The sequence below is a fragment of the Scyliorhinus canicula genome, chromosome 1 (assembly GCF_902713615.1).
Source record: "Scyliorhinus canicula chromosome 1, sScyCan1.1, whole genome shotgun sequence".
Taxonomy (NCBI): domain Eukaryota; kingdom Metazoa; phylum Chordata; class Chondrichthyes; order Carcharhiniformes; family Scyliorhinidae; genus Scyliorhinus; species Scyliorhinus canicula.
Window position 1 is genome coordinate 165,125,747 of NC_052146.1, and position 26,893 is coordinate 165,152,639.

General features: G+C 46.4%; 1 protein-coding gene across 3 annotated transcripts in view; it reads left to right on the forward strand.

The window, feature by feature from the left end:
- LOC119969006 (potassium voltage-gated channel subfamily KQT member 4-like) overlaps positions 1 to 26,893 on the forward strand; it is a 754,273-nt gene that overhangs the window by 624,157 nt on the left and 103,223 nt on the right. The window contains exon 10 of one of the 3 annotated variants that reach the window (XM_038802117.1): positions 13,755 to 13,811. The exons of the other annotated variants lie outside the window; for them this stretch is intronic. Coding sequence (XP_038658045.1) covers positions 13,755 to 13,811 — 57 coding nt within the window. The remainder of the gene's footprint in view (positions 1 to 13,754; positions 13,812 to 26,893) is intronic. 3 annotated transcript variants of the gene reach the window in all.

Here is a 26,893-nt window from a genome sequence, read left to right on the forward strand (position 1 = left end):
CTCCTTGCATTGTATTTGCAGTAGCAGTTTTAGATCTGAAAATGTATATTGTTATGAGCCTGTTATTCTGTTTGTTCAGAAACGTTCATATTTTGGTCTGTGCCTCTCAAGAGAGATAAAAGATACGTTTTCTTTACTGAATTAAAATTCAAGATATTTGAGAATTTGGGACAGTTAGTGTCAGGCTTTTATCTCTGGAAACTAGGTTTCAGTTGAGGCTGATGGGGTGAAGGCTCTCTCTGAAGACTGAAATTATTTTTTGAGAGACTTCTGGAAAATTTGGTTGTGCAGTGCCTTTATTTTTTGCATTATAGTTTCTATTTTCGCACTGAAATGGCCTTCTTCATTTATGGACTTCTGGTGGGGTATTCGTTGCACATAATTTTGAGTGGGTTATTAGCAGAGGCATTGGGAGCATGCAGAGGAAGAATGTTGAATAGGGAAGTCATGACAACAGTCATGATTTGATGTTATCTGTGCCATTTTTTTACCTGAGCATTCCAACTAACACCAACTCTTAACCTTATACAGCTGAGCATGTGTTCATCAGCAGAAACAACTCTCATCCCATCCCCAACCAGCTCAATTTCAAAAGATCATTAACCATTGTCAAGTTAGTTCTGACTTCAGGAGCTCTTCTCAGACCGTTTGGTCCCAGTAGTTTCTACCCTCTCGTTTGCTGGCATAACAATGAGGATGAGCAGAGGGGACACAGAAGAGATCAAATTGCTCAGTGAGGGAGGAGAAGGGAACATTATCCACCCAGTATTCAGAAGCAGTTATTTCCTTCTCAGCCTCAGTTAGCCACAACGTGTGCAATGTCTCGGCTTCACCAAGGACGTACTCTGGACGTACAAGGCTGGGTCACTGTCTGTGTGGAGTCTGCACGTCCTCCCCCTGTGTGCGTGGGTTTCCTCCGGGTGCTCCGGTTTCCTCCCATAGTCCAAAGATGTGCGGGTTAGGTGGATTGGCCATGCTAAATTGCCCGTAGTGTCCTAATAAAAGTAAGGTTAAGGGGGAGGTTGTTGGGTTACGGGTATAGGGTGGATACGTGGGTTTGAGTAGGGTGATCATGGCTCGGCACAACATTGAGGGCCGAAGGGCCTGTTCTGTGCTGTACTGTTCTATGTACTCACTGAAATGTGCCTTTTGTTGTTGGCAGAACTGCAGCCATCGAATGGGGTGAGAATGGCATTGTCAGGGGCTGGGAAGGTGACAGTGGTTTTGAATGTTTTTGTGACTGGCTTCTTCCTGGCTGGAGCAGGGATGTTTCCAAGATATCCCAGTTTGGTGTCCACTGTGTGCATTAGGAAGAACACTGAAGTTCAATATGCAAGGATAACTAAAAACATTTCATGTGGCTTGAATGTAGTTTTATGAGGAATGCGGCTTCCCCATTGACCAGGGTGCTATTAACTGTACATACTTCACTTTTGTGAGTGCCATGCATAAATTCATAAATGTACAGCCATCAAAAGGCATTTCCCCTTTCTCAATGTCCAGCTGGTGTGTGACCATGGGCAGAGAATTATACAGGCCCATGTCCTTTAACCTGGCAACTATCACGGTGTTTTGCAGCATTCCACTGTACCATCAACATTTGGGCCATTTTGAGGGTGATTACTGATGACCAAGGATATCCGCTGGCTTCTGGCTTGTGACTGTTATACAGCCCATGCACAAATGGCAGCATGTGCATAATGAAGACGTGAGTGAGCATTCCACTGGGGACGATACTGAAAGCCCTCATTCTGCAAAAATATCCTTTATTCACAAAATACCTGAAAGAGCAAATCAAAGATTTCAAAATGGCCATCACAGTACAATAATATTCAGGTTTTATACATAGATCATTTTGCACTCTGAAGTGCTTCAATGGATTCAATATAGTCAAAAGAAATTAGACATTTCAAAATAGTCATTCTAAATGGTGCAATTGTATTTAAGTTGTCCACATAGTTTAAGTTATACTCTGAGGGGCTTCAATACAATTGTGATACATATAATATTCACTGTATACATTCAATGTGAGTCATACACGTTCTATGCAATTCCCCTACCCTCAGTGCACTAGGGCTGAAGGCTCTTAGACAGTGACCTTTCCCTATTGCACCTCTGCGACTACCCCAAGCTTTAGTATATCCTTCAGAACATTGTCCTGGTCTTTGGATGTGCCAGTCTGCACCACTCGGTTCAGAACAACTCTTTACACTAGAAAGTCAATACATTTTGGGCAGACCAAAGAGCGCCTTTCATCAAATTGACGATCCTCCAGCAACAACTGATGTTTGTCTCGGTGTGCGTCCTTGGGAATAGCCTGTAGAGCACAGAGCCCTGTGACACGAAGCTGCTCAGGATGAATCTCGACAAAATCCATCTCTTCTCCTTCCAGACATTCTTTGCACAGGCGTAGTCCACAAGGGGGTGGTCAACGGTCTCTTCCCCACCACAATCACCTCTAGGTCAACGTTCAGATGGGGTGAGACTCGGGAGAGTAGGAAGCATCTGATGGGGAGGGCCTTTCTCACCACCAGCCCAGCTAGGTCTTGGTGTTTGTTTGAAAGTTTTGGTAATGAGATATTGTGCCGAATCAACTTGACAACCTGCTCAGTGAACCACTGAAAAAATCTGCCATCTTTTTTTCCGAAGGGCCTCTAGGACGTTACGTGCAGAGCACTGGCTGATGACCTTGTGGTCAAATGTGTTTTTCTGCATAGACTTTTCAATGAGGGAGTGATGGTGCAGCAAAGTCCAACTACTTGGAGCGTTCCGCGGCAGTGTAGCTAGACCCATCCTTTGCAACACTGGGAACAGGTCAATCCTCAGCATGTAGTGACACTTGATGTTTATGTACTGAGAATCTATGCACAACTTATGCAGCCACACACGAAGGTGGCCATCAGGAATAGGGCAATGTTGGGCACATTTTTATCTCCCATTACCTAGAGTCCCTGCGAACGCAGTCCATTTTTGACCTCCAAATGAAGTGGAAAATAGCTCTGGTGATACCGAGAGTTTACAAGTGAGGAATGGGCTGGACCTGTGCCAAGTACACCAACATCGAGAGTGCGTCACACCTGATGACCAGGTTTCTGCAACGGAGAGGGAGCATCACTCCCACATGCCCAGTTTTTGTTTCATTATAGCTACCCCCTCCTACCAGTTTCTAATGCATGCCCTGGTCCCGCTAAAACATATCTCCAGCCCTTTCAGGCAGTCTGACCTTACGGTGAAAGGGATAAAAGATTGATCAGCCCTGTTCCCAAAGAACACGGCATGGCTCTTGCCATGATTTAACTTGGCTCCCAAGGCCTGTCTGAATTGATTGCAGCTATTGATCAGCTTATGCATCGACAGCAAATCCGAGTAGAAGACATTGATGTTGTCCATATACAAAGAGGCTTTGACTGGAGTGCCTCCACTGCCTGGTATCGTCACACCTCTTATGCCTGGATCCTTCCTGATGGACTCAGAAAAGGGCTCAATACAATACACAAATAGGACCAAAGGGAGTGGGCAGCCCTGCGTGACTCCAGATTTAATTGGAAAGCTGATTCCCACCAATTGATTGAAACTGCGTTACTGATGTTTGCGTAGAGCAGTTGGATGGCAGCCGGTGACTAGTGGTGTACCTCAGGGGTCTGTGCTGGGACCACAACTTTTCACAATATACATTAATGATCTGGATGAAGGAACTGAAGACATTGTTGCTAAGTTTGCAGGTGACAAAAGATCTGTAGAGGGACAGGTAGTATTGAGGAAGCAAGGGAGCTGCAGAAGGACTTGGACAAGCTAGGAGAGTGGGCAATGAAGTGGCAAATGAAATACAATGTGGAAAAGTGGAAGGGGAAATTTTCTAAATGGGGAAATGCTTAGGAAATCAGAAGCACAAAAGGACTTGGGAGTCCTTGTTCACGATTCTCTTAGATTAATGTGCAGGGTCAGTCGGCAGTTAAGAAGGCAAATGCAATGTTAGCATTCATGTCAAGAGGGCTAGAGTACAAGACCAGGGATGTACTTCTGAGGCTGTATAAGGCTCTGGTCAGATCCCATTTGGAGTATTGGGAGCAGTTTTGGGTCCCGTATCTAAGGTAGAATGTGCTGACTTTGGAAAGGGTCCAGAGGAGGTTCACAAGAATGATTCCTGGAATGAAGAATATATGAGGATTCTGGGTCTGTACTCGTTGGAGTTTAGAAGGATGAGAGAGGATCTTATTGAAACTTACAAGATACTGCGAGGCCCGGATAGAGTGGACATGGAGAGGATGCTTCCACTTGTAGGAAAAACTAGAACCAGAGGACACCATCTCAGACTAAAGGGACGATCCTTTAAAACAGAGATGAGGAGGAATTTCTTCAGCCAGAGGGTGGTGAATCTGTGGAACTCTTTGCCGCAGAAGGCTGTGGAGGCCAAATCACTGAGTGTCTTTAAGACAGAGATAGATAGGTTCATGATTAATAGGGGATCAGGGGTTATGGCGAGAAGGCAGGAGAATGGGGATGAGAAAATATCAGGCATGATTGATTGGCGGAGCAGACTCGATGGGCCGGGTGGCCTAATTCTGCTCCCTCCTATGTTCTATGGTCTTATGATTCAATTGCAGATTTCCTAGCCAAACTCCATTTTGGAGAACACATCCATGATGTAGGTGAGGGATAATCTACCAAAGGCCTGATGAAGCAGGTATCCACACCTCTATCCCATATATAAGTAATCATATCCCTGAGTAGCACAAGGCTATCAGAGATTTTTCTACCAGATACAGGCCTGGTCAGGATGGATCATCAACTCTAGAGCAGGACTGATCCGATTGGCAATGACCTTGGAGAGAATTTTATAGTCCTTATTCAACAGTGAAATGGGTTGCAAATTTCTAATTTTCTCCTTTTCCCCCTTCCGCTTATAGTTGAGGGGTCTTCTGGTTCTCCAACCTCTGCAATTACCTTTTGAGTTCCTCAATGTTCTTTTGAGGTCAACAGCTTCACATTCCGCTTCACTATCCCCCTGCAAGCACAAGGTCACCCTCATTAGTGCACAGCCTGTGCTGCCAGGTCCTGTATCGAGCTGAGGAGTAAGAGAAAGGAAGGAGGAAGCAAACTCATATTTCCAGTTACGCTGCCCACGACCGCAATGGCAGTGAATGCAATCCCAGTTACCCATTCACATTCCCTCTGTCACTCATCATTACAACATGTTCTGGCCACAATGCTGAATTAAAAGCTACCAGAGCCACACCATAGAACATAGAGCATAGAACAGTACAGCACAGAACAGGCCCTTCGGCCCTCAATGTTGTGCCGAGCCATGATCACCCTACTCAAACCCATGTATCCACCCTATACCCGTAACCCAACAACCCCCCCTTAACCTTACTTTTATTAGGACACTACGGGAAATTTAGCATGGCCAATCCACCTAACCCGCACATCTTTGGACTGTGGGAGGAAACCGGAGCACCCGGAGGAAACCCACGCACACAGGGGGAGGACGTGCAGACTCCACACAGACAGTGGCCCAGCCGGGAATCGAACCTGGGACCCTGGAGCTGTGAAGCATTTATGCTAACCACCATGCTACCCTGCTGCCCCTAACAAAATCTGCCCCAAATGTTGCTGCCCCAAAACAAACATTTCTAACCAAAACAACCAATATTCCATTCAGAAGTCAACTAATATCCTACTTGGCACTACCCAGTGGCTGTAGCATGAATGATGAAAAACTGCTGACTTTTAGTGGGACCGATGACCTCGAAGAAGAACCACATGCATGATCAACGCTGGTCAACGGTAACCCCAAGACATTGGGCGGCACGGTAGCACAGTGGTTGGCACTGTTGCTTCACAACACCCGGGACCCGCGTTCGATTCCCGGCTTAGGAAACTGTCTGTGCGGAGTCTGCACATTCTCCCCATGTCTGCCTGGGTTTCCTCCTGGTGCTCCGGTTTCCTCCCACAACTCCCAAAAGACATGCTTGTTATGTGAATTGGACATTCTGAATTCTCCCTCTGTGTAGCCGAACAGGCGCCAGAGTGTGGTGACTAGGGCATTTTCACAGTAACTTCATTGCCTTGTTAATGTAAGCCTACTAGTGACTCTAATAAAGATTATTATTATTGATTATTGGAGGATTCAGTGATGGTATTGTCATTGAACGTCAATGGCAGATTCTCCTTTGTTGAGGTGGTCATTGGCCTGGCACTTACATGGCATGAATCTTACTTGCCACGTATTAGTCTAAATCTCGATACTGTCTGAGGAGTCGCGAATGAATATTGTGCAATCACAGTGAACATTCCCACTTCCGACCTAATGATGGGAATGACGTAGATTGGATTGGTTTATTGTCACGTGTACCGAGGTAGTGAAAAGTATTTTTCTGCGAGTAGCTCAAGTACATGAAAAGAAAAGAAAATACATAAGAGGGTAACACAAGGTACACAATGTAACTACCTAAACACCTGTATCGGGTGAAGCATACAGGGTGTAGTGTTAATGAGGTCAGTCCATAAGAGGGTCATTTAGGAGTCTGGTGACAGTGGGGAAGAAGCTGTTTTTGAGTCTGTTCGTGCGTGTTCTCAGACCTTTGTATCTCCTGCCCGATGGAAGAAGTTGGAAGAGTGAGTAAGCAGGGTGGGAGGGGTCTTTGATTATGCTGCCCGCTTTCCCCAGGTAGCAGGAGGTGTAGATGGAATCAATGGATGGGAGGCAGGTTCGTGTAATGGACTGGGCTGTGTTCATGACTCTCTGAAGTTTCTTGCAGTCTTGGGCCAAGCAGTTACCATACCAGGGCTGTGATGCAGCCAGATAGGATGCTTTCTATAGTGCATCTGTAAAAGTTGGTAAGAGTTAATGTGGAGATGCCAAATTTCCTTAGTTTCCTAAGGAAGTATAGGCATTGTTGTGCTTTCTTGGTGGTAGCGCCAGCGTGGGTGGACCAAGATGATTTTTGGTGATGTGTACCCTTAGGAATTTGAAGCTGCTAACCATCTCCCCCTTGGCCCCGTTGATGCTGACAGGGGATGAAACAACTGGGCCTCGGACAGTATACTGAGGAACTCCTACAGTGGTATCCTGAGGCTTCCTTCGTACTGGGTAAGACTCAAGTGCATGGAGAGTTTTCCCCCGATTCTCAATGATTCAATTTTGCTCAGACTCATTGATGCCTCTCTTGGTCACATGCTGGCTTGATGTCAAGGGCAATCACACTGACTTCACCTCTAGAATTCAGCTCTTTTGTCCTTGTTTGGACCAAAGCAGAAATGAGTCAGGAGCCGGGTGGCCCTGCCAGAACCCAAAATGAGCATCAGTATTTAGGTATTGGTGAGTAGTGTCACCTGAAAGCATCATGATGATATCTTTCACCTTTTGTTGATGATTGAGAGGAAACTAATGGGTAATGATTCCTCGGTATGGATTTCTTCTGGTTTTTATGGACATAACCTACCTGGAGAGTTTTCATCATTGTGGGGATATGCCAATATTGTATTGGGACAGCTTGACGGTGTTACGGACAGGAGGGAAATTAATTTAAACAGCCCCGATTTCTCCTTTCATTACATATCCGTAAACAGAATAAGGTGTTTTTCATTTTTTGATTTCTCTCTTTATAAATGATATAATGAGCTTCTCACCATTACTGGCTGTCTTGCCGTCTGATTCGCCAAATTCACACCTCCGAGCCTCACTGCTAACAAGGGGAAGCCACATTTAAACACTCCTTCACCACTCACTCCAGTCAACACACAAGCATGGCAGCATGCAGAGCTGCTCCTCGTTTTGGGAGTGCTGACCTGGACAGGCTTCTCGACGCCGTTGAAGTGCGATGGGACATGCTGTTTCCCCCCCCCCCCCCCCCCCCGAGGGGGTTGGAGGACCAGCAGCAGGGTCACAGTGGCAATGGCTGTCCATGCAGGCAGCATGGCAAGGAGGACTGCTGTCCAATGTGGAATTAAGAGCAACGACCACTGAGCTGCATGTGATAGCCCCGGATGGTCTGATTAGCAAGTTTGCAGATGACACTAAGATTGGTGGAGCATGATTGAGATGTTTAAAATTATGAGAGACGTAGATAGAGTGGGCAGGAAGAAACTTTTCCGTCGTGTCCTCTCGGCCGTATCCCGCTCCCCGATGGTGTCTGTGCCCCGCCACCCTCCCCCCCCATCTCCTCCTCTTACCCACCTCCTCCTCCTCCTGATCAGTGTCGCCGGCATCTTCGGCCTCACGTGCGTCCTCCTCCTCCATCACATCGCCCCTCTGTTGGGCGACGTTGTGCAGCACGCAGCAGGCGACGACGATCTGTCCGACCCTGTCGGGGTCGTATTGCAGGGCACCCGCTGATCGGTCCAGGCACCTGAACCTCATTTTGAGGAGGTCGAAGCATCTCTCAACAACACCCCTGGTGGCTGCATGGGCCTCATTGTACCGGCGCTCCGCGTTGGTCTGTGGCCTCCGTATGGGCATCATTAGCCACGGCCACAATGGATAACCCCTGTCACCCAGCAACCAGCCCCTCATCTGAGGTGGGTGACCCTCAAAAACTGCGGGGATGAACGACTGTGCCAATATAAAGGCGTCATGCACGCTTCCCGGATACTGGGCGCACACGTGCATAATCTTCATTCCCTGGTCGCACACCACCTGTGCGTTGATCAAGTATGTTCATGAAGATGTCCCTGTCCCGCAGTGGTGCACGGAGGTTGACATGAACAGCATCCAGGACGCCCTGTACCATTGGTATGTTCAATCAGACACGCACCGTCCCACCCGCCACGATATCCGTTTCCAGCACCGCTCAACACGTCACTCCGCATCGCAGGGCCAGCAGACAGACCCCTTCACCATAGCGCCGGTTTGGTACGATGTCTTCGCCACCCTCCTGCCACCGCACTCCACCTGGGGGTCTCCGTCCCGCGGCCAACCATTGCTTGGCACCCCCACAACCCGGCAGGATGGGGATAATTTGACCCGCTCCCTCCTCCGTCCCCCTTCTCAAGACCACAACACCGCTGCGGTAGTCACCACTGTTGTATTATATTGTATATATTGGTATTACGGTGAGGCTCCTGAACAGATCCCTATAGGCGGTGTGTGCTCTCTGAACAGCAGCCATTTCGTCAGCTGCTGTAGGAGACCACACATCTCTGTGTAATAAAGCCTCGATTACATTCTACTCTCGTCTCGCCATAATTGATAGTGCATCAACCACCCTCTTCTCTTATCCCATTTCCCCCTTCCGTTTACTCCCTCACATAACCTAGCCTCCTTCGTCCTATCATCGCCCATCCCAGACCGCCCCCTCCCCCTCCGCACTCCCTCACTTCCCCACTCCCCCCTTCCCCATGCCCCCCTTCATCCCTCCCTTCCCCACTCTCCCATCCCTCCTTTCCCCACTGCCCACACTCCCCTCCATCCCTCCCTCCGTCCCTTCCCCACTCCCCCCTTACCCCCTCCCTCTCTCCCTTCCCTACTCCCCCTCCCTTCCCCACTCTTCCCCCCCCGCCTAACCCCACTCCCCCCTCCCAGACCCACTCCCTACTCACACCCCACCCCGCATCCCTCCCTTCCCTGCCCCCTCATCCCTCCCATCCCCACTCCCCCATCCCTCCTTTCCCCACACTCCCTCCCTCCCTCCGTCCCTTCTCCACTCCCCCCTCCCTCTCTCCCTTCCCTACTCCCCCTCCCTTCCCCACTCTTCCCCCCCCTCCTAACCCCACTCCCCCCTCCCAGACCCACTCCCTACTCACACCCCACATCCTTCCCTTCCCCGCTCCCCCAATCCCTCACTCCCTCCCTCCCTTCCCCACACCCCCACTCCAAACGCCCCCCCCCCCACCCCCAGCTGCGGATGCTACTTCCTGGTTGCTGGGATGGGCCCACCTTCTCACCTCCCTCTTCCGCTTTGTCAGCCAGCATGACTGGCTGACAAATTTATTTTGCAGGGGTGAATGGGACTTCAGCCCATCCGGGCCGGAGAATTGCCCCCGCTGTGTGAAGTGCCTCGATTGCTCTCTCAGCGGATTCTCCGACGTGTGCGGCGCCGACCCCGATGAAGCCGTTCCCGCCGGTTGGGAGAATGGAGGGACGGCGTCAGACCGGCGTCGCACGGAAAAATGGCGTCAACATCGATTCTCCCGGATGGCAGCATGGGAGAATCGCCTCCTTAATTACCTGCAAGACTCGCATTCAAAGTATCGTCTTACATCATTGACTTTGTCTATATATGTTTCTGGAACCCACCTCTTCATTCACCTGAGGAAGGAGCTGCGCTCAGCCTCCCCGAACAGGAGCAGGAATGTGGCGACTAGGGGCTTTTCGCAGTAACTTCATTGAAGCCTACTTGTGACAATAAGCGATTATTAAATAAAAACAAACCTGTTGGACTTTAACCTGGTGTTGTAAGACTTCTTAATGTTGCTGTAGTTCGTAGGCTAGATACAATCATAGAATTACAGTGCAGAGAAAGCCGTTCGGCCCATTGAGTCTACGCCGGCTCTTGGAAAGAGCACCCCACTTAAGGCCATGCCTCCACCCTGTCCCTGTAATCCAGTAACCCCACCTAACCTTTTTAGACACTAAGGACAATTTATCATGGCCAACCGCCTAACCTGCATATCTTTGGACTGTGGGAGGAAAGCGGAGCACCCGGAGGAAACTCACGCAGACACGGGGAGAACGTGCAGACTCCGCACAGACAGTGACCCAAGCCGGGAATCAAACCTGAGACCCTGGAGCTGTGAAGCAACTGTGCTTACCACTGTGCTTCCAGCCAGTGCCGGCCAGGCATGGATAGAGCTCTTTCTGCTGATGCCTGTCCAATGGTAAGATAGTGGACAGTGTAGGTTGCTGCCTGGAGTCTTGTTCTCTTCAGGAGTCAAATAGTAAATGCTAGGGTTCAGATCCACAGGGCAATATTACAAGTTCTAACAGCTTGGGGGAGGTCACGTGACATACCTTCCACCACTTCTCCTCGGTATTGGCCAAAGTGTATTTTCTCCCGGCTGGAATCTTGCGGTGTTTGATAGGAATCAGGATTCCTTTACCTCTCAGACACACAGCATCTTTGGCCAGAATCCTTCTTTAGATATGCAAATAGGTTTTGTGCAGCTCCAGGAAGAGGCAATAGTGCTTTTTCCAGAGGTAAGTTTCTGATGGTTTGTCTTGGTTAGAAATTCCTCATGTCTAGTCAGGGAAAGCCTTGCTCATTTAAAAAATTATTATTTTTACAGAGTAGCCTGGGAGGGGTAGATACATGTCCTGTCTCAGCTGGGACATGAGGGACGTGACTAGTTTTGAAGCTCAAGTCTTCAGTTTTAATGCTGGGATGGTATCCAACCTCCATAGCATTGGCAGTATTCAGTGTTTTTAACTCTTTCTTGATACTACCTGGTGTGATATTACATGGAGTGAATTCAATTGGATGACAACAGGCATCTGTGATGCTGTGATCATCCACTCAACACTTCTGGTTGAAGATCATTGCCTTGTATTTGCACTGATATACAGGCTTCCCCCATCATTGAGGGTGGGGATATTTGTGGAGCCTCCTCCTCTGGTTAGTTGTTTAATTGTTCACCACCATTTACAACTGGATGTGGTAAGACTGCAAAGCTTAGATCTGACCCATCAGTTGTTTGATCTGCTGCTCCACTGTAACGTGAGTTAATCCTGTGTTGTAGTTTAACAGGTCAGCATCTAATTTTTAGGTACTGCTCCTGGCAAGTTTCTCTCCACTGCTCATTGAACCAGGTTTGTTCACCTGGTTTGCCAGTAATGGCAGAATGATGGCTATATCAGGCCTGAGGATGTCCTTGGTCTAAAGTTAAGATATGTGCACTATCATGGACAGATGCAGCTGCGACAGTTAAATTGCTGAGGGCCAGATAGAGTACTTTTTTTCCTCTTGTTGGTTCCTAGTCTGGTAGATATGTCCTTCGGGACTTAGCCAGTTTGGTCAGTAGTGGTGTTAACGAGCCACACTTGATGATAAACAGTGAAAAACCCAGCCAGAGTCCACTCGGCTCTTGTTACCCTCAGTACTTCTTGCAAGTGGTGTTCAACATAGAGAAGTGCTGATTCATCAGCTGAGGAGTGGATGGGGGGGGGGAGGTGGCGGGTGGTGGGGGGCATGCAGCGATAGGTGGTAATCAGCAGAAGGCTTCCTTACCATGTTTGACCTGATGCAATGAAACTTCATGAGGTCCAGCGTCAATGTTGAGGACTTCCACAGCCACTCATTCCCGACTGTACTGTACTACCATATCTGGTACATCTTGCCTGACGTGGGACAGGACATGCTCATGGGTGGTAATGGAGGAGTCTGGGACATTACCTCTAAGTATAATTCTGTGAATGTAACTGTCAGGCTGCTGCATGACATGTCTGTAGGTCAACTCTTCCGATTTGGCACAGGTCCCCAGATGTCAATGAGGATGACTGGGCAGGATATGCAATTTTTGGTCCCGCTGCCTCGGTCAACGTCAGGTAGTTTACTCTGTTTGATTCTTCTTTGACTTTCCTGTCATGGTTTTATACAACTGAGTAACTTGCTGGGCCATTTCAGAGGACATTTAGGGTCAGTTATATTGCTGTGGGCTGAAGTCGGCCACAGAAATAAAATAAGGGTGGCACATTTCCTTCAGCAAAGGATCTTCATGAACTAGATGGATCTTTATGACAATCCTATAATTTCATGATCATCATTAGTGAAGATTTGATCTTTTATTGCAGGTTTTTTTATTGCATTTAGACTCCCTGAGCTGTCATAGCAGGATTTGATCTCACTCCTCTTGCCTAGATTAATGTTTCACTAATAGTTTACAATGCCACCGTCACGCGTGTTTTGAGAAAAGTATACAAGGAGTAGGAGTGAGCCATATGTCTCTTCCAGCCTGCTCTGCCACTCATGGCTGATCCAATCTTGGCCTGAACTCCACTCTCATATTCAAAGATGTTCAAAATGAATGTATCCTGAAGTGGGAAAATTTGTAATGTCTCAGTAAAGTCAGAGGCTGCCCAGGAGACTGTGGTTAAAACATCTGAGGTGCAAATGGAGTACAGAAAAAACAGGAATTTTTGCCATCTGAATTATCTCTAAGAAATAATAAGCTATTTTGCTACTTAATGTGAACAACCAGATGTACACTTCTGAACATGTGGTCAGAAATTTTGACAGAAGGAAGGCTGTTGTTTATTATTCTCTGTTGGCGCTTGTCGGATAGAGGTATTTCTTTATGGTCTGCTTGCTTCTCGATAACATCTACAGAAAATAAATTGTTCAGTAGTCATTGGACCAGTGGAGCAAACTGATATATTGCATTACCCATTTCAAGCAGCAGAGGGAAGGCCATTTACAGATTTCCTTGGTTGGGGCATGTTACGGTAAATTAATAGCATTAGTGTCAAAAAACAGCCAGCCGCTTAAATTGTATACCTGATGGATTATATTGTTTCTTCTCATCCACTGTGTATTGAAATAATCTGGAATTCTAAATTAATCAAAGGTAACGTTAATAAAAATGTAACCTATGGCTTGTAAATAGCCATCATGGGCTTATCCTCAGCAATAAGATTGCATCACCTGTCCTCTGTAAGCAGTCACATTCTTATCTTTATGAAGGAACAATTCACAATGAAGGTGCTGTCATTTGTTTCACTTGTCTGCCTTTGGATTCAGGTAACACTGCATTTGCTTTCCTTCTTTAAACCACTAATATGTACAGTAACATTATGCTTTTATCTTCTTCTTGACTCCTAGTCATCTCTTTAATAGTAAAAAGAATTTCTTCCGGATGCAAACCACACGGAAACAGAGGTATCAGCGCCTGGATAGGTCACCTGATCCTATGGAATGCCAGCTAACTGAATCTGCATGAACCCTTCCCCTCTCTGTCCTGCTTCAGCACAAATTGGAGACTAGCCTGCTCTCCATTAGGTAGACTCTTAAATGCTTGATGTTAGATGATTTTTTTGTGCCTGTTCTTGCATGGATTGATGGGTTTATTCCTTTGATAATCAAGGGGCTATCTTCTGAAATTCCAAAATAAGTTACTGTTAATCTGAAATTCCAGAATATCCATGTCCTTTTCTGCTGTTAGTGTAAGCATATTGTTTTTTGTGATGCTCATAGATTCTCACCGCACTCCTGGCAAACCTCTCCAAATACTGGAAGATGGACGCCTACTTGTATAATACTGATCATCTTCTCCATTCTAGAGGAGATTGCTTCAGTATATGCGGTGTTTTAAAAGGAGTGAAAGGCACATAACTGAAGATTTGTTAGTTTCTATTTCCTTCTTTGCTGAAATTGTTGACCTGAGTATAGTTGTACAAATGCCAGGGACCCCCAATGTCTCTCTGAAGGTTTCCTCAGGTTATTAGAGTATGGAGGCATCACAGCCAGTCCTCACTTGATTTCCAGTCAAACTGCGGGTTCCAGCAGGGAACATTTAAGCCAATGGTAATGTCTCCACAATCAGACCAAGAGTGGTTAGTTAATTTAGCATGGATCATGGATGGGACATAGAACATTGGAGATCCCTGAAGTGAAATTTTCACCTCTCAAGTGTTTGATTTAGTAGCTTTCTAAATGTCCTTTCTTTTGACCTGACATCAAAAGTTTTATTTTATATGTTGATAATGTGAGAAGAGCAAAAGGCACTTGGGAAATTATTTAACTCCGTGTCAAAGGATGATGTTGGAGATGTTGCACCCAACCAGCTCATTTCTCTCCACTAAAACAAAGCCAAGAGCCAACTGTTCAGTTTCTGGTTTAAATCCAGATGCTAGTTTCAGATGAAATTCACTGTTTACAGTACACATGAATGTGTTTTGTTTTGAGCTGGAGACTGGCAATGTCCGAGTGGAGAATGGTCATGAAGAGAGGAAGAGAACGCATTTTGAAAGAGTTGATTGCAGTGTAGGGAGTTGAATGGCAAAGCTGGAATAGGCTGACTAGCCTTCCGAAGCAAGTGCATCCTGTGAACCTGCAACGCAACGACGAATTGTGTTTGTGCAGTACATTTATCACAGTAAAACATCCCGAGGTACTTCACAGGAGCATTATCGAACAAAAATTTGACACTATGCCACATGAGATTAGGACAGACAAATGCTTTAATGAATGCCTTGGATAAGATAGAGAGTAGGTGCATTTGAGTGAGGGAATTCCAGAACTTAGAGCGTTGGCAGCTGAACACACAGCAGCCAATGGCAAGCCATTTAAACCAGGAGCTGTGTAACAGGCTAGAATTGGAGGAGCACCAGTATTTCAGAAGACTTTAGGGCTGGAGCAGGTTACAGAGATAAAGAGGACTGAGGCTTTATAAGGGTTTGAAAATAATGCGAGTGAGAGTCTGTCAAGCTCAGAGAGGCCATCATCCTCGCCTGCTACACACAGGACATGGCCTGGTCCCTCATTCCCCACCTTCCCACCCTGCTCCTCCCACCCTCCGAAATCCTTCCCCACCTTCACTATCCTCCCCCTCTCTCCCACCCTCCTCCGCTGTTTCCAACACTCCCAGGGTCTGTGTAATATCATTCCAGGGTGATAGGACTGAGTCGGCACTGTCATCGGACTGCTGTCGAGGGCAGGGCGGGTGATGATAACCCACAGAAAGCTGAGCGCTGCTATTCCTCAATTTATGCCATAGACTGACTCCTGCCTGTCTGCTGGGTACTCAATCAGACCCATGTGGTGGGCCGGGACAGGGTTGGGGAGGGGGGGGGGGGTGTTGGTGACGGCAGGTGTCCAAGACCCCCATGTCCGGAAAGATCTGCCACAGGCGTCATATTGGTCGAGGTGCCACTATTTTAATAGGTTACACAGTGTCCACCACTGCCCCACTCTCCTGATGGTGCCACCCCATTCCCCACCCCTCCCACACCCTTCCCCCCCCAATCCCCCTCCAACACACATTCCTTCCCTTACCCCCTACCTACCAACTTTCCCCCTGTGCCCTCTCAGTGATTCTCGACGTGCCTTCTATGCTCTACTACTGCATCTAGGTGCATCCCCAGGATGCACATCAGAGCTGGAGGTTGCCTGCTGCTTACCACACCTCATGGCCTTCAATGCCCTTGTCAGGCGTCCTCTGGGGTTGGAGGGCCCCAGCACACTTACTGGTGGCACATACCCCGCCATGCCACACTGCACCGGATGCTGACTGTGAGACGTGATGTCAGAGGATTGGAACTCAAGGGAGCTGGTGGCCACCATCGCCACTTTGTAGGATGGGTCTGGTCTGGCACCGAGCGCCCCCTCCTCCCGGTTGGTGCCCATAGGGCCCTGGGATTCAACTCAGGAAGTGGGGCAGCTGGTTCGAGCCCCGGCCATCCTATCATCATCTGGTTCTGCCAGCCCTCGAGGCTCCATAATGTCTGCAACAAGGTGTCGATGCCATTGGCGATGCTCCTCAATGATTGTGCCTTGCTCTGCAGTGCCTCGGCAATGCCCACCTGCGACTGCCTCACTATTCCCATCTGTGACTGGCATATGTCCGGCAGCGCCTCATCAAGATCCGCTTGGTACTGGGTCACGACACCCAGCGAGCAGACATTCTACCGAGGCCATCAGCCATGGCCGTTATTAACTGAGCCACACCTTGGACACCTCCACTCATTGCTGCTGAAGCCATGCACCAGGCTCTCCACTGCGGTCGCCACCCGAGCAGTGTTGGTCTCGGTGCCACACGTTGCTGGTGCCATATCTTGTGCCCATAGATGCTGAGGAGGTCGTGGATAGCACGTTCAGTGAGTTGGTCACACTGCAGATTAGGATTGGTGACGGAGACAGGGAATGGGTGACCAAAAGGCAGAGAAAGAGCAGGAAGGCAGTGCAGGTGTCCCCTGCGGTCATCTCCCTCAAAAACAGATATACCGTTTTGGATACTGTTGGGGGAGATGACTCACCAGGGGAAGGCAGTAGTAGACAGGCTCATGGCACCGTGGCTAGCTCTGCTGCACAGAAGGGCGGGAAAAAGACTAGCAGGGCTATAGTCACAGGGGATTCAATTGGAAGGGGAGTAGACAGGCGTTTCTGTGGTCGAAAACGAGACTCCCGAATGGTATGTTGCCTCCCGGGTGCTCGGGACAGGGATGTCTCCGATCGGCTGCAGGACATACTGAAGGGGGAGGGTGAACAGCCAGTTGTCATGGTGCATATAGGCACCAACGATATAGGTAAAAAAAAGGGATGAGGTCCTGCAATCAGAATTTAGGGAGTTAGGAGATAAGTTTAAAAAGTAGGACCTCAAAGGTAGTAATCTCAGGATTGCTACCAGTGCCACGGGACTGTCAGAGTAGAAATTCACGAATAGTCAGAATGAATACGTGGCTTGAGAGATGGTGCAGGAGGGAGGGGTTCAGATTTTTGGGACATTGGAACCGGTTCTGGGGGCGGTGGGACCATTACAAACCGGATGGTCTACACCTGGGCAGGACTGGAACCAATGTCCTAGGGGGTGCTTTTGCTAACACTGTTGGGGAGGTTTTAAACTAATGTGGTGGGGAGTGGGAACCAGATTAGGAAGTTAGAGGTCAGTAAAGAAGCAGCAACTAAAGCCAGTAAGGTACGAGACAATAAACTCAATGTGACTAAGGGGAAGAGTAGACAGGAAAGAGATGATGAACGCAAAGGTGGTCTGAGGTGCATTTGTTTTAATGCAAGAAGTGTAGCAGGTAAGGCAGATGAACTTAGGGCTTGGATCAGTACCTGGGAATATGATGATGTGGAGATGCCGGCGTTGGACTGGGGTGAGCACAGTAAGAAGTCTTACAACACCAGGTTAAAGTCCAACAGGTTTGTTTCAAACACGAGCTTTCGGAGCACGGCTCCTTCTTCAGGTGAAGAAGGAGCCGTGCTCCGAAAGCTCGTGTTTGAAACAAACCTGTTGGACTTTAACCTGGTGTTGTAAGACTTCTTACTGGGAATATGATGTTATTGGTATTACTGAGGCAATAGGGTGATTGTGATGGGAGATTTTAACTTCCCCAACATTGAATGGGATTCGTGTAGTGTTGGAGGCGTAGATGGAGCAGAGTTTGTAAGGAGCATCGAGGAGAGTTTTTTAGAGCAGTATGTAAATAGTCCAACTCGGGAAGGGGCCATACTGGACCTGGTATTGGGGAATGATCCCGGCCAGGTGGTTGATGTTTCAGTCGGTGATTACTTTGGGAATAGCGATCACAATTCCGTAAGTTTTAGAATACTCATGGACAAGGACAAGAGGGGTCCGAAAGGAAGAGTACTAAATTGGGGAAAGGCAGAGTATAACAAAATTCGGCAGGAGCTAGGGAATGTGGATTGGAAGCAGCTGTTTAAGGGTAAATCCACATTTGAAATGTGGAAGTCTTTTAAGGAAAGGTTGATTAGAGTGCAGGACAGACATGTTCCTGTGAAAATGAAAGACAGAAATGGCAAGATTGGGGAACCATGGATGAGGGGTGAAATTGTGAGACTAGCTAAGATGAAAAAGGAAGCATACATAGGATCGAGGCAACTCAAAACTGATGAAGCTTTGGAGGAATATCGGGAAAGTAGGACGAATCTCAAACGCGCAATAACGAGGGCTGAAAGGGGTCATGAAATATCTTTGGCTAACAGGGTTAAGGAAAATCCGAAAGCATTTTATTCGTATGTAAGGAGCAAGAGGGTAACTAGAGAAAGGATTGGCCCACTTAAAGACAAAAGAGGGAATTTATGCGTAGACTCAAAGGAAATGGGTGAGATTCTTAATGAGTACTTTGCATTGGTATTCACAAAGGAGAGGAACAAGATGGATGTTGAGGCTAGGGATGAATGTTTAAATACTCTCGGTCAAGTTGTCATACGGAAGGGGGAAGTTTTGGGTATTCTATAAGACATTAAGGTGGACAAGACCCCAGGACCAGATGGGATCTATCCCAGGTTACTGAGGGAAGCGAGGGTCGAAATAGCTGGGGCCTTAACAGATATCTTTGCAGCACCCTTGAACACGGGTGAGGTCCCGGAGGACTGGAGAATTGCTAATGTTGTCCCTTTGTTTAAGAAGGGTAGCAGGGATAATCCAGGGAATTATAGACCTGTGAGCTTGACGTCAGTGGTAGGCAAACTGTTGGAGAAGATACTGAGGGATAGGATCTATTCACATCTGGGAGAAAATAGAATTATCAGTGATAGGCAGCATGGTTTTGTGCAGGGAAGGTCATGTCTTACAAACCTAATAGAATTCTTTGAGGAACTGACAAAGTTAATTGATGAGGGAAGGGCTGTAGATGTCGTATACATGGACTTTAGTAAGGCGTTTGTTATGGTTTCCCATGGCAGGTTGATGGAAAAAGTGAAGTCGTATAGGGTTCAGGGTGTATTAGCTATATGGATAAAGAACTGGCTGGGCAACAGGAGACAGAGAGTAGTGGTGGAAGGGAGTGTCTCAAAATGGAGAAGGGTGACTAGTGGTGTTCCACAGGGATCCGTGCTCGGACCACTGTTGTTTGTGATCTACATAAATGACCTAGAGGAAGGTATAGGTGGTCTGATTAGAAAGTTTGCAGATGATACTAAGATTGGTGGAGTTGCAGATAGCGAGGAGGACTGTCAGAGAATACAACAAAATATAGATAGATTGGAGAGTTGGGCAGAGAAATGGCAGATGGAGTTCAATCCAGGCAAATGCGAGGTGATGCATTTTGGAAGATCAAATTCAAGAGCGGACTATATGGTCAATGGAAGGGTCTTGAGGAAAATTGATGTGCAGAGAGATCTGGGAGTTCAGGTCCATTGTACCCTGAAGGTGGCAACGCAGGTTGATCGAGTGGTCAAGAAGGCATACAGCATGCTTGCCTTCATCGGACGGGGTATTGAGTACAAGAGTTGGCAGGTCATGTTACAGTTGTATAGGACTTTGGTTCGGCCACATTTGGAATACTGCGTGCAGTTCTGGTCGCCACATTACCAGAAGGATGTGGATGCCTTGGAGAGGGTGCAGAGGAGGTTCACCAGGATGTTGCCTGGTATGGAGTGTGCTAGCTATAAAGAAAGGTTGAGTAGATTAGGATTGTTTTCGTTGGAAAGACGGAGGTTGAGGGGGGACCTGATTGAGGTCTACAAAATTATGAGAGGTATGGACATGGTGGATAGCAACAAGCTTTTCCCAAGAGTGGGGGTGTCAGTTACAAGGGGTCACGATTTCAAGGTGAGAGGGGGAAAGTTTAAGGGAGATGTGCGTGGAAAGTTTTTTACGCAGAGGGTGGTGGGTGCCTGGAACGCTTTACCAGCGGAGGTGGTAGAGTTGGGCACGATAGCATCATTTAAGAAGCATCTAGACAGGTATATGAATGGGCGGGAACAGAGGGAAGTAGACCTTGGAAAATAGGAGACAGGTTTAGATAAAGGATCTGGATCGGCGCAGGCTGGGAGGGCCGAAGGGCCTGTTCCTGTGCTGTAAATTTCTTTGTTCTTTGTTCATAGCCTCTGGGCCTCCTCCAATCAGCTATGGACCTACTGGAGGATCATAGAATTTACAGTGCAGAAGGAGGCCATTTTTGAAACACTCCAATCAGCTTTCTGCCCTGCCAAGTGCTAAAATGGTCTTTGTCAAAGTCACAAATGATATGCTCTGTTACTTTGGCAATAGTGCATTATCCATTATTTTTCTCCATTAACCCGTCTGTAGCCTTTGACATGATTGACCTCACAATCCTCCTCCAATACCCCTCCCTCAATTTCATATTGATGGAACAATCAACTCGTATTAATCCAGTTAGAAAAACTTCTGTAAATACTTAATTTCCCATCCTAGAATGGTTCAGCACAGAAGGAGGTCATTTGGCTGTCTGCAAGAGGAACTAACTTGGTACTATACCCACCACCCCTTCACCAGAGCCCTGCAATTGTTTAGCTATTTTTTCCTTTAATTCCTTTTTGGGTGCCATGAATAAATCCACCATTACGAAACTCTCAGGCAGTATATTGATGATTCTAACCAGTCAATGCATAAAAAAGGTTTTCCTCACTACTTTTGCCAATTACTTTACATCTGTGTCCTCTGTTTCTCAACCCTTTCACCAATGGGAACATTTTCGTCCCATCTGCTCTGCAGTACCTTCATGATTTTGAATACCTATATCAAACCTTCTCTTATTTTTTTCTTCTCCAACAAAACAATCCCAGTTTCTCCAATCTATCTACATAACAGAAGTTCCTCATCTTTGGAACCATTTACTTGAATCTTTTCTGTGCCCCCTTTCATGTCCTCACATCCTTCTTAAAGTGTGGTGTCCAGTAATGTAATTGAGGCTGAACCAATGTTTTATGAAGGTTTATCATGACTTTCTAGCTTTTATACTTTCTGCTTCTATCTATAAAGCCCAGGATTGTACTTGGTTTATTTACTGCTCTCTCAGCCTGTGCTGCCACCTTCAATGACCCACCCACATCCCTCTGCTCTGGATCCCATTTAGAATTTTAACCTTTATTTTATATCGTCTCTCCACATTCTTCCTACCAAAATGAATCGCTTCTCCCACATTGGAGTCCCTGAAGTCCTCAAGTTCTACCCTTAAGCGACTGCTATATGTATTATTTCCATACATATGTACATTTCAATAAAACAATCTCTGTGGGATCTGTGTCTATTGCTTTTTGGTAGAATTTGGCATTTTTGAACTTGGTCACTTGCGACCTCAGAAGTGTCCACTTTCCTTTCTGTAAATGGTTCTTCTTGAGTAGTTATTTCAGTATCTATGACTATAGGCATTTAAAGTTCTTAGAAACAGAATCTGAACCTGACACTGTCTCTGGTCTCTGTTTCAAAGTATTGCTCTCTCGATTTTTCAAGGTAAGAACCTCTTGAGAAGTTTCTGCAAACTCACTTTGTGCAGCTAGTAGCTGATCAACATGTCGCCAAACTCATTCATCATCCATCTATACAGTGTATAGTATTGGACCTGCCTTCACGAGGATCATAGTTGGACCCATTTCTCGTTGGTGATGTAGGTCCTAGCTAACACTCTGTCTCCCTGGTTGACTACTCACTTTTTGGAAGTCTTTTTCCTTCTTAGCAATTTGTCTTTGTTGTTGTTGTTTGACAATCGCTGAAGTATCAGGTGGAGTGCACAAATTGAACTATGTTCGTAGTTTCCTCTTGAACAACAACATCGCCGGAAAGATTTGCATGGTAGGGTGTACAGTGTTCTGATAAGATATTAGAAATTTATTTACTCTTCTTGATAATGTCCCCTGCTTCTTCAATGCTTTGATAGAATGGTTTAACGATTGCAAGAACATTCAGTCAATCCATTCATTGTTGAATGATTGTGGAGCTGACCTGATAGGGTATATGCCGTTCCCTTTCAAGTAGTCATCAAAGTCCTTCAAAGTTAACTGCGTGCCATTATCACTGACAATCTGCTACAGAAAATGAAATGAAAAATGAAAATTGCTTATTGTCACGAGTAGGCTTCAATGAAGTTACTGTGAAAAGACCCTAGTCGCCACATTCCGGAGCCTGTCCGGGGAGGCTGGTACGGGAATCAAACCGTGCCGCTGGCCTGCTTGGTCTGCGTTAAAAGCCAGCGATTTAGCCCAGTGAGCTAAACCAGCCCAGTGTTTCAAACCTTGTAAATATTTGCTCTAATTTCTCAGTTATCTGCTCAGTCATTGTTGACTTCATTATTGCGACTTCTGGCCTTTTCTCGTGCACGTCCACAATCACTTAGAGCATGTGACCCTCCAGTGGACCAGCATAATCGATGTGTATTCTCTGCCATGGCTGAGTCGGCCATTCCCACGGATGTAATGGTTGTAATGGTGGAGCATTCCTTAGTTTTGCACAAGATTGGCATTGCCCAATTTTCTCTTCAATTTGAGCATCTAATCCTGGCCACCAAAAATAACTGCATGCCAATTCCTTCATCCTTACCACACCAGGATGTCCCTCATGCAGTGGTCAAGGACTCTACTGCATAAGCACAGAGGAATAATCACACAGATTCGCCATAATACAACTCCATTCTGCGCTGTCAACTCAAGTCTTCGTGTGATGGAGGGCTTGAAGTCTGGATTTTTCCTCTGAATGTCTGACAGCATTTATTTTTCAACCAAGTCATACTATCATAGAATCATAGAATTTATCGTGCAGAAGGAGGCCATTTGGGCCATCGAATCTGCACGGTCCTTGGAAAGAGCACCCCAATATAGCCCATGCCTCCACCCTATCCCTGTAACCCCACCTCACCTTTTTGGATACTAAGGGCAATTTTGCATGGTCAATCCACCTAACCCTGCACATCTTTAGATTGTGGCAGGAAACTGGAGCATCCAGAGGAAACTCACACAGTCACGAGGAGAACATGCAGACTCTGCACAGACAGGACCCAAGCCGGAATCTTACCAGGGACCCTGGAGCTGTGAAGCAACTGTGCTAACCACTGTGCTACCGTGCTGCCCTTGGATGATTATGGAGCTGCCATCACCTTCCCCATCACTGGATCAGTTTTTGTGTATCTTTGAACTTGAGAAGAAATCAAATACACAATTCACGAGCGAAAACTACAAAATATTGACTAAATGTTTTCCAGGGTCATGCTTGACTTGTAACGGATATCGTGACAAAGCATTAACATTTGCATATTGCTCTGATTTGCGATATTTGTGCCTCCAATGACCATCTTTGCAATCTACTAGCTACCAAAGAGGTATACATTTATACAGCCCAAAAATTGGAGTGTATTGTCGATGATCCGTCAAAACACGTAGAATTACGGCCCTAAAGGTATGACGGAACCTTCTTGAACTGAAATTATGCTCAAAGCTTCTTGTTCTATCTGAGCGTAATTAATTTCTGCGCTAGTAAGAGTGTGTGAAGCAAATGCTATCGGTTGTTCCTCTCCTGAAGGTATATGTGCGAGCCAACTGCACCAAACCCAGAGGGTGAGGCATCGCAAGCTAATTGCAATTTCATTTTGGGGTTATAATGAACCAACAGCTCTGGCTTCTTTCACTTCATTGTATGATTTCTCACACTCTTCTGACCAGAGCAATGCCTGTTTGACACAAAATAAAGTGTGTGAAGACGTCAATTATGTTGTAATAATTGATCAATCCTATAAATTACCTCTTGTGTCACGTTTTGAGGACGTGGCGCGTCTGAGATTGCTGACATTTTTTGGCACTTTGTGTAAGCCATCTTTGTCGATAATATGACCAAGATAATTTATGGATGATTTGGAAAAGTCACACTTTTCCTTTATAATGCTCAGGTTGTGGCTCTGTAACAGCTTCAGGGTACCTTCCACATTCTGCAAGTGTTCCTGTTCACTTGAACCAGTGGTGAGTATATCATCTAAATAACATTGCACTCCATTCAACCCACTTAGGATTTGATCCATGGATCTTTGAAAAAGAACAGGCGCTGATGTAATTCCAAAAGGAAGTCTTCTGTAATGAAACAGACCTTTATGATGGTGAGTAGTGGCTGTGATTTGGCAGCCACATTCTACTGCATCCTTGCCTGTGAAAGATCAATTTTACTGAATTTCTGCCTTTCAGAAAGTCCAGCAAACAAGTCTTCAATCAGCAGCAGTAGATAATGATCTGTAAACAATCCTGGGTTAGTAGTATTTTTTAAATCTCCACAAATTCTCACTAAGCCATTGCGTTTTAATACAGGAAATATTAGTGTTGCCCAATCACTTATAGCATCTGGTTCAATGACTCCCATTCCTACGAATCTTTCTGGTTCTTCTTTTTCCCAGAGTGGACAAGGAGCAGACTCATTTAGGTTAATCTGTGAAAGAACAGTGGGATGCATTCAAAAAGGATATAGGGGGAGTACGGGGCCAACATGGTCCAATAAAGAAAAAGGGTGGGATCAACAAATCCTGGATATTGAGGGATATTGAGCATTGGATAAAGAACAGAAGGGAGCCTTACGGCAGACATTGAGGGATCAAACAACAAAAGCCCTGGAGGTGTTTAGGATGTATAAGAGGGAACTTAAAAAGGAAATTAGGAGAGAAAAAAGGGGACATAAAATTAGTCAGGTGGTAAATAGTGAGGAGGATAGCCTTAGATTACAGGTGGATATAGACGGGCTGGTGTATAGCCCACAGCTAGAGTATTGTGTGCAGTTCAGGAATCCACATTACAGGAGGGATGTGGTAGCACTGGAAAGGGTGCAGAGAAGATTTACCAGGATGTTGCCTCGGCTGGAAAGTTTTAGTTATGAAGAGAGATTGGATAGACTGGGTTATTTTCTTTCAAGCTGAGGAGACTGAGGGAGGCAGGGGGCATGAGTGAGATGTATAAAAATTTGAGAGGTATAAATAGAGTAGACAGGAACAAATATTTCCCCTTGTTGGAAGGACCAATGATCGGGGGGCATAGATTTTAGGTAAGGAGCAGGAGGTTTAGAGGGGATGTGAGGAAAAACGTCTTCACCCTCTGGTGGTGAGAGTCTGGAATTCGCTGCCTGAAAGGATGGTGGAGGCAGAGACCCTCAGAACATTTAAGAAGTATTTAGATGTGCACTTGTGATGCCAAGGCGTACAAGGCGATGAGCTGTAAAATGGGATTAGGATACTTAAGTGGTAGTTTTTTGACCGGTGCAGACTCAATGTGCTGAGGGCTTTTTCTGGGCTGTGGATCTCTATGACTCTATTTGTCTAAGTACATTAAGTGTAAAAGGATACTTAGGGAAAGAAGAGGGTCCATTACTTTATGTTGGTGTTCACTAATGAGAGGAACAGTGTGGGTGTAAAAATCAGGGAGAAGGACTGTGATAAAATTAAAGAAATTAACATAGAAATGAGTTTCTGAGTGGTCTGGCAGGTTTAAAAATAGATAAATCTCCAGGGCCAGATGAAATGTACCCCAGGCTGTTAAGTGAGGCAAGAGACAAAATAGTGGTGTTGGCAAGAATTTTCAATTTCCCCGTAGCCACATGAGAGATACCGGAGGACTGGAGGATAGCCAAAGTGGTATCATCATTCAAGAAGGGAGGAAGGGATCAACCAGGAAACTACAGGCCTGTCAGTCTAACCTCAGTGGTGGGGAAACAATTGGAAGCAATTCTGAGGGACAGAATTAATCTGCATTTGGAGACAGTAAGAAGTCTTACAACACCAGGTTAAAGTCCAACAGGTTTGTTTCGAATCACTAGCTTTCTGAGCACCTCTCCTTCCTCAGGTGAGTGAAGAGGTGGTGAAGAGTAAACCACCTCTTCATTCACCTGAGGAAGGAGCAGTGCTCTGAAAGCTAGTGATTCGAGACAAACCTGTTGGACTTTAATCTGGTGTTGTAAGACTTCTTACTGTGCATTAGGAGAGGCAGGGATTAATCAAGAACAGTCAGCAAGGTTTTGTTATGGGCGGGGCGGGGGGGGGGGGGGGTCACATCTGATCAACTTGATTGAATTTTTCGAAGAGGCGACCAAGTGTGTAGTCCAGGTACGCATTTGACATTGTCTACTTGGATTCAAGAAAGACTTTTGCTTAGGTCCCACATGGGAGACTGATGGCAAAGGTAAGAGCCCAGGGGATCCAAGGAAATTTGACAAATTGGATCCAGAATTGGCTGAGTGGCAGGAAGCAGAGGGTGATGAACAAGATGTGTTTTTCTGACAGGAAGCCTGGAAGCTAAAGCTTTAGCTCTTGTCGATCGGTTTTGCTGCCTTTTATAAGAACATAAGAACATAAGAACTAGGAGCAGGAGTAGGCCATATGGCCCCTCGAGCCTGCTCCGCCATTCAATTAGATCATGGCTGATCTTTTGTGGACTCAGCTCCACTTTCCGGCCCGAGCACCATAACCCTTAATCCCTTTATTCTTCAAAAAACTATCTATCTTTACCTTAAAAACATTTAATGAAGGAGACTCAACTGCTTCACTGGGCAAGGAATTCCATAGATTCACAACCCT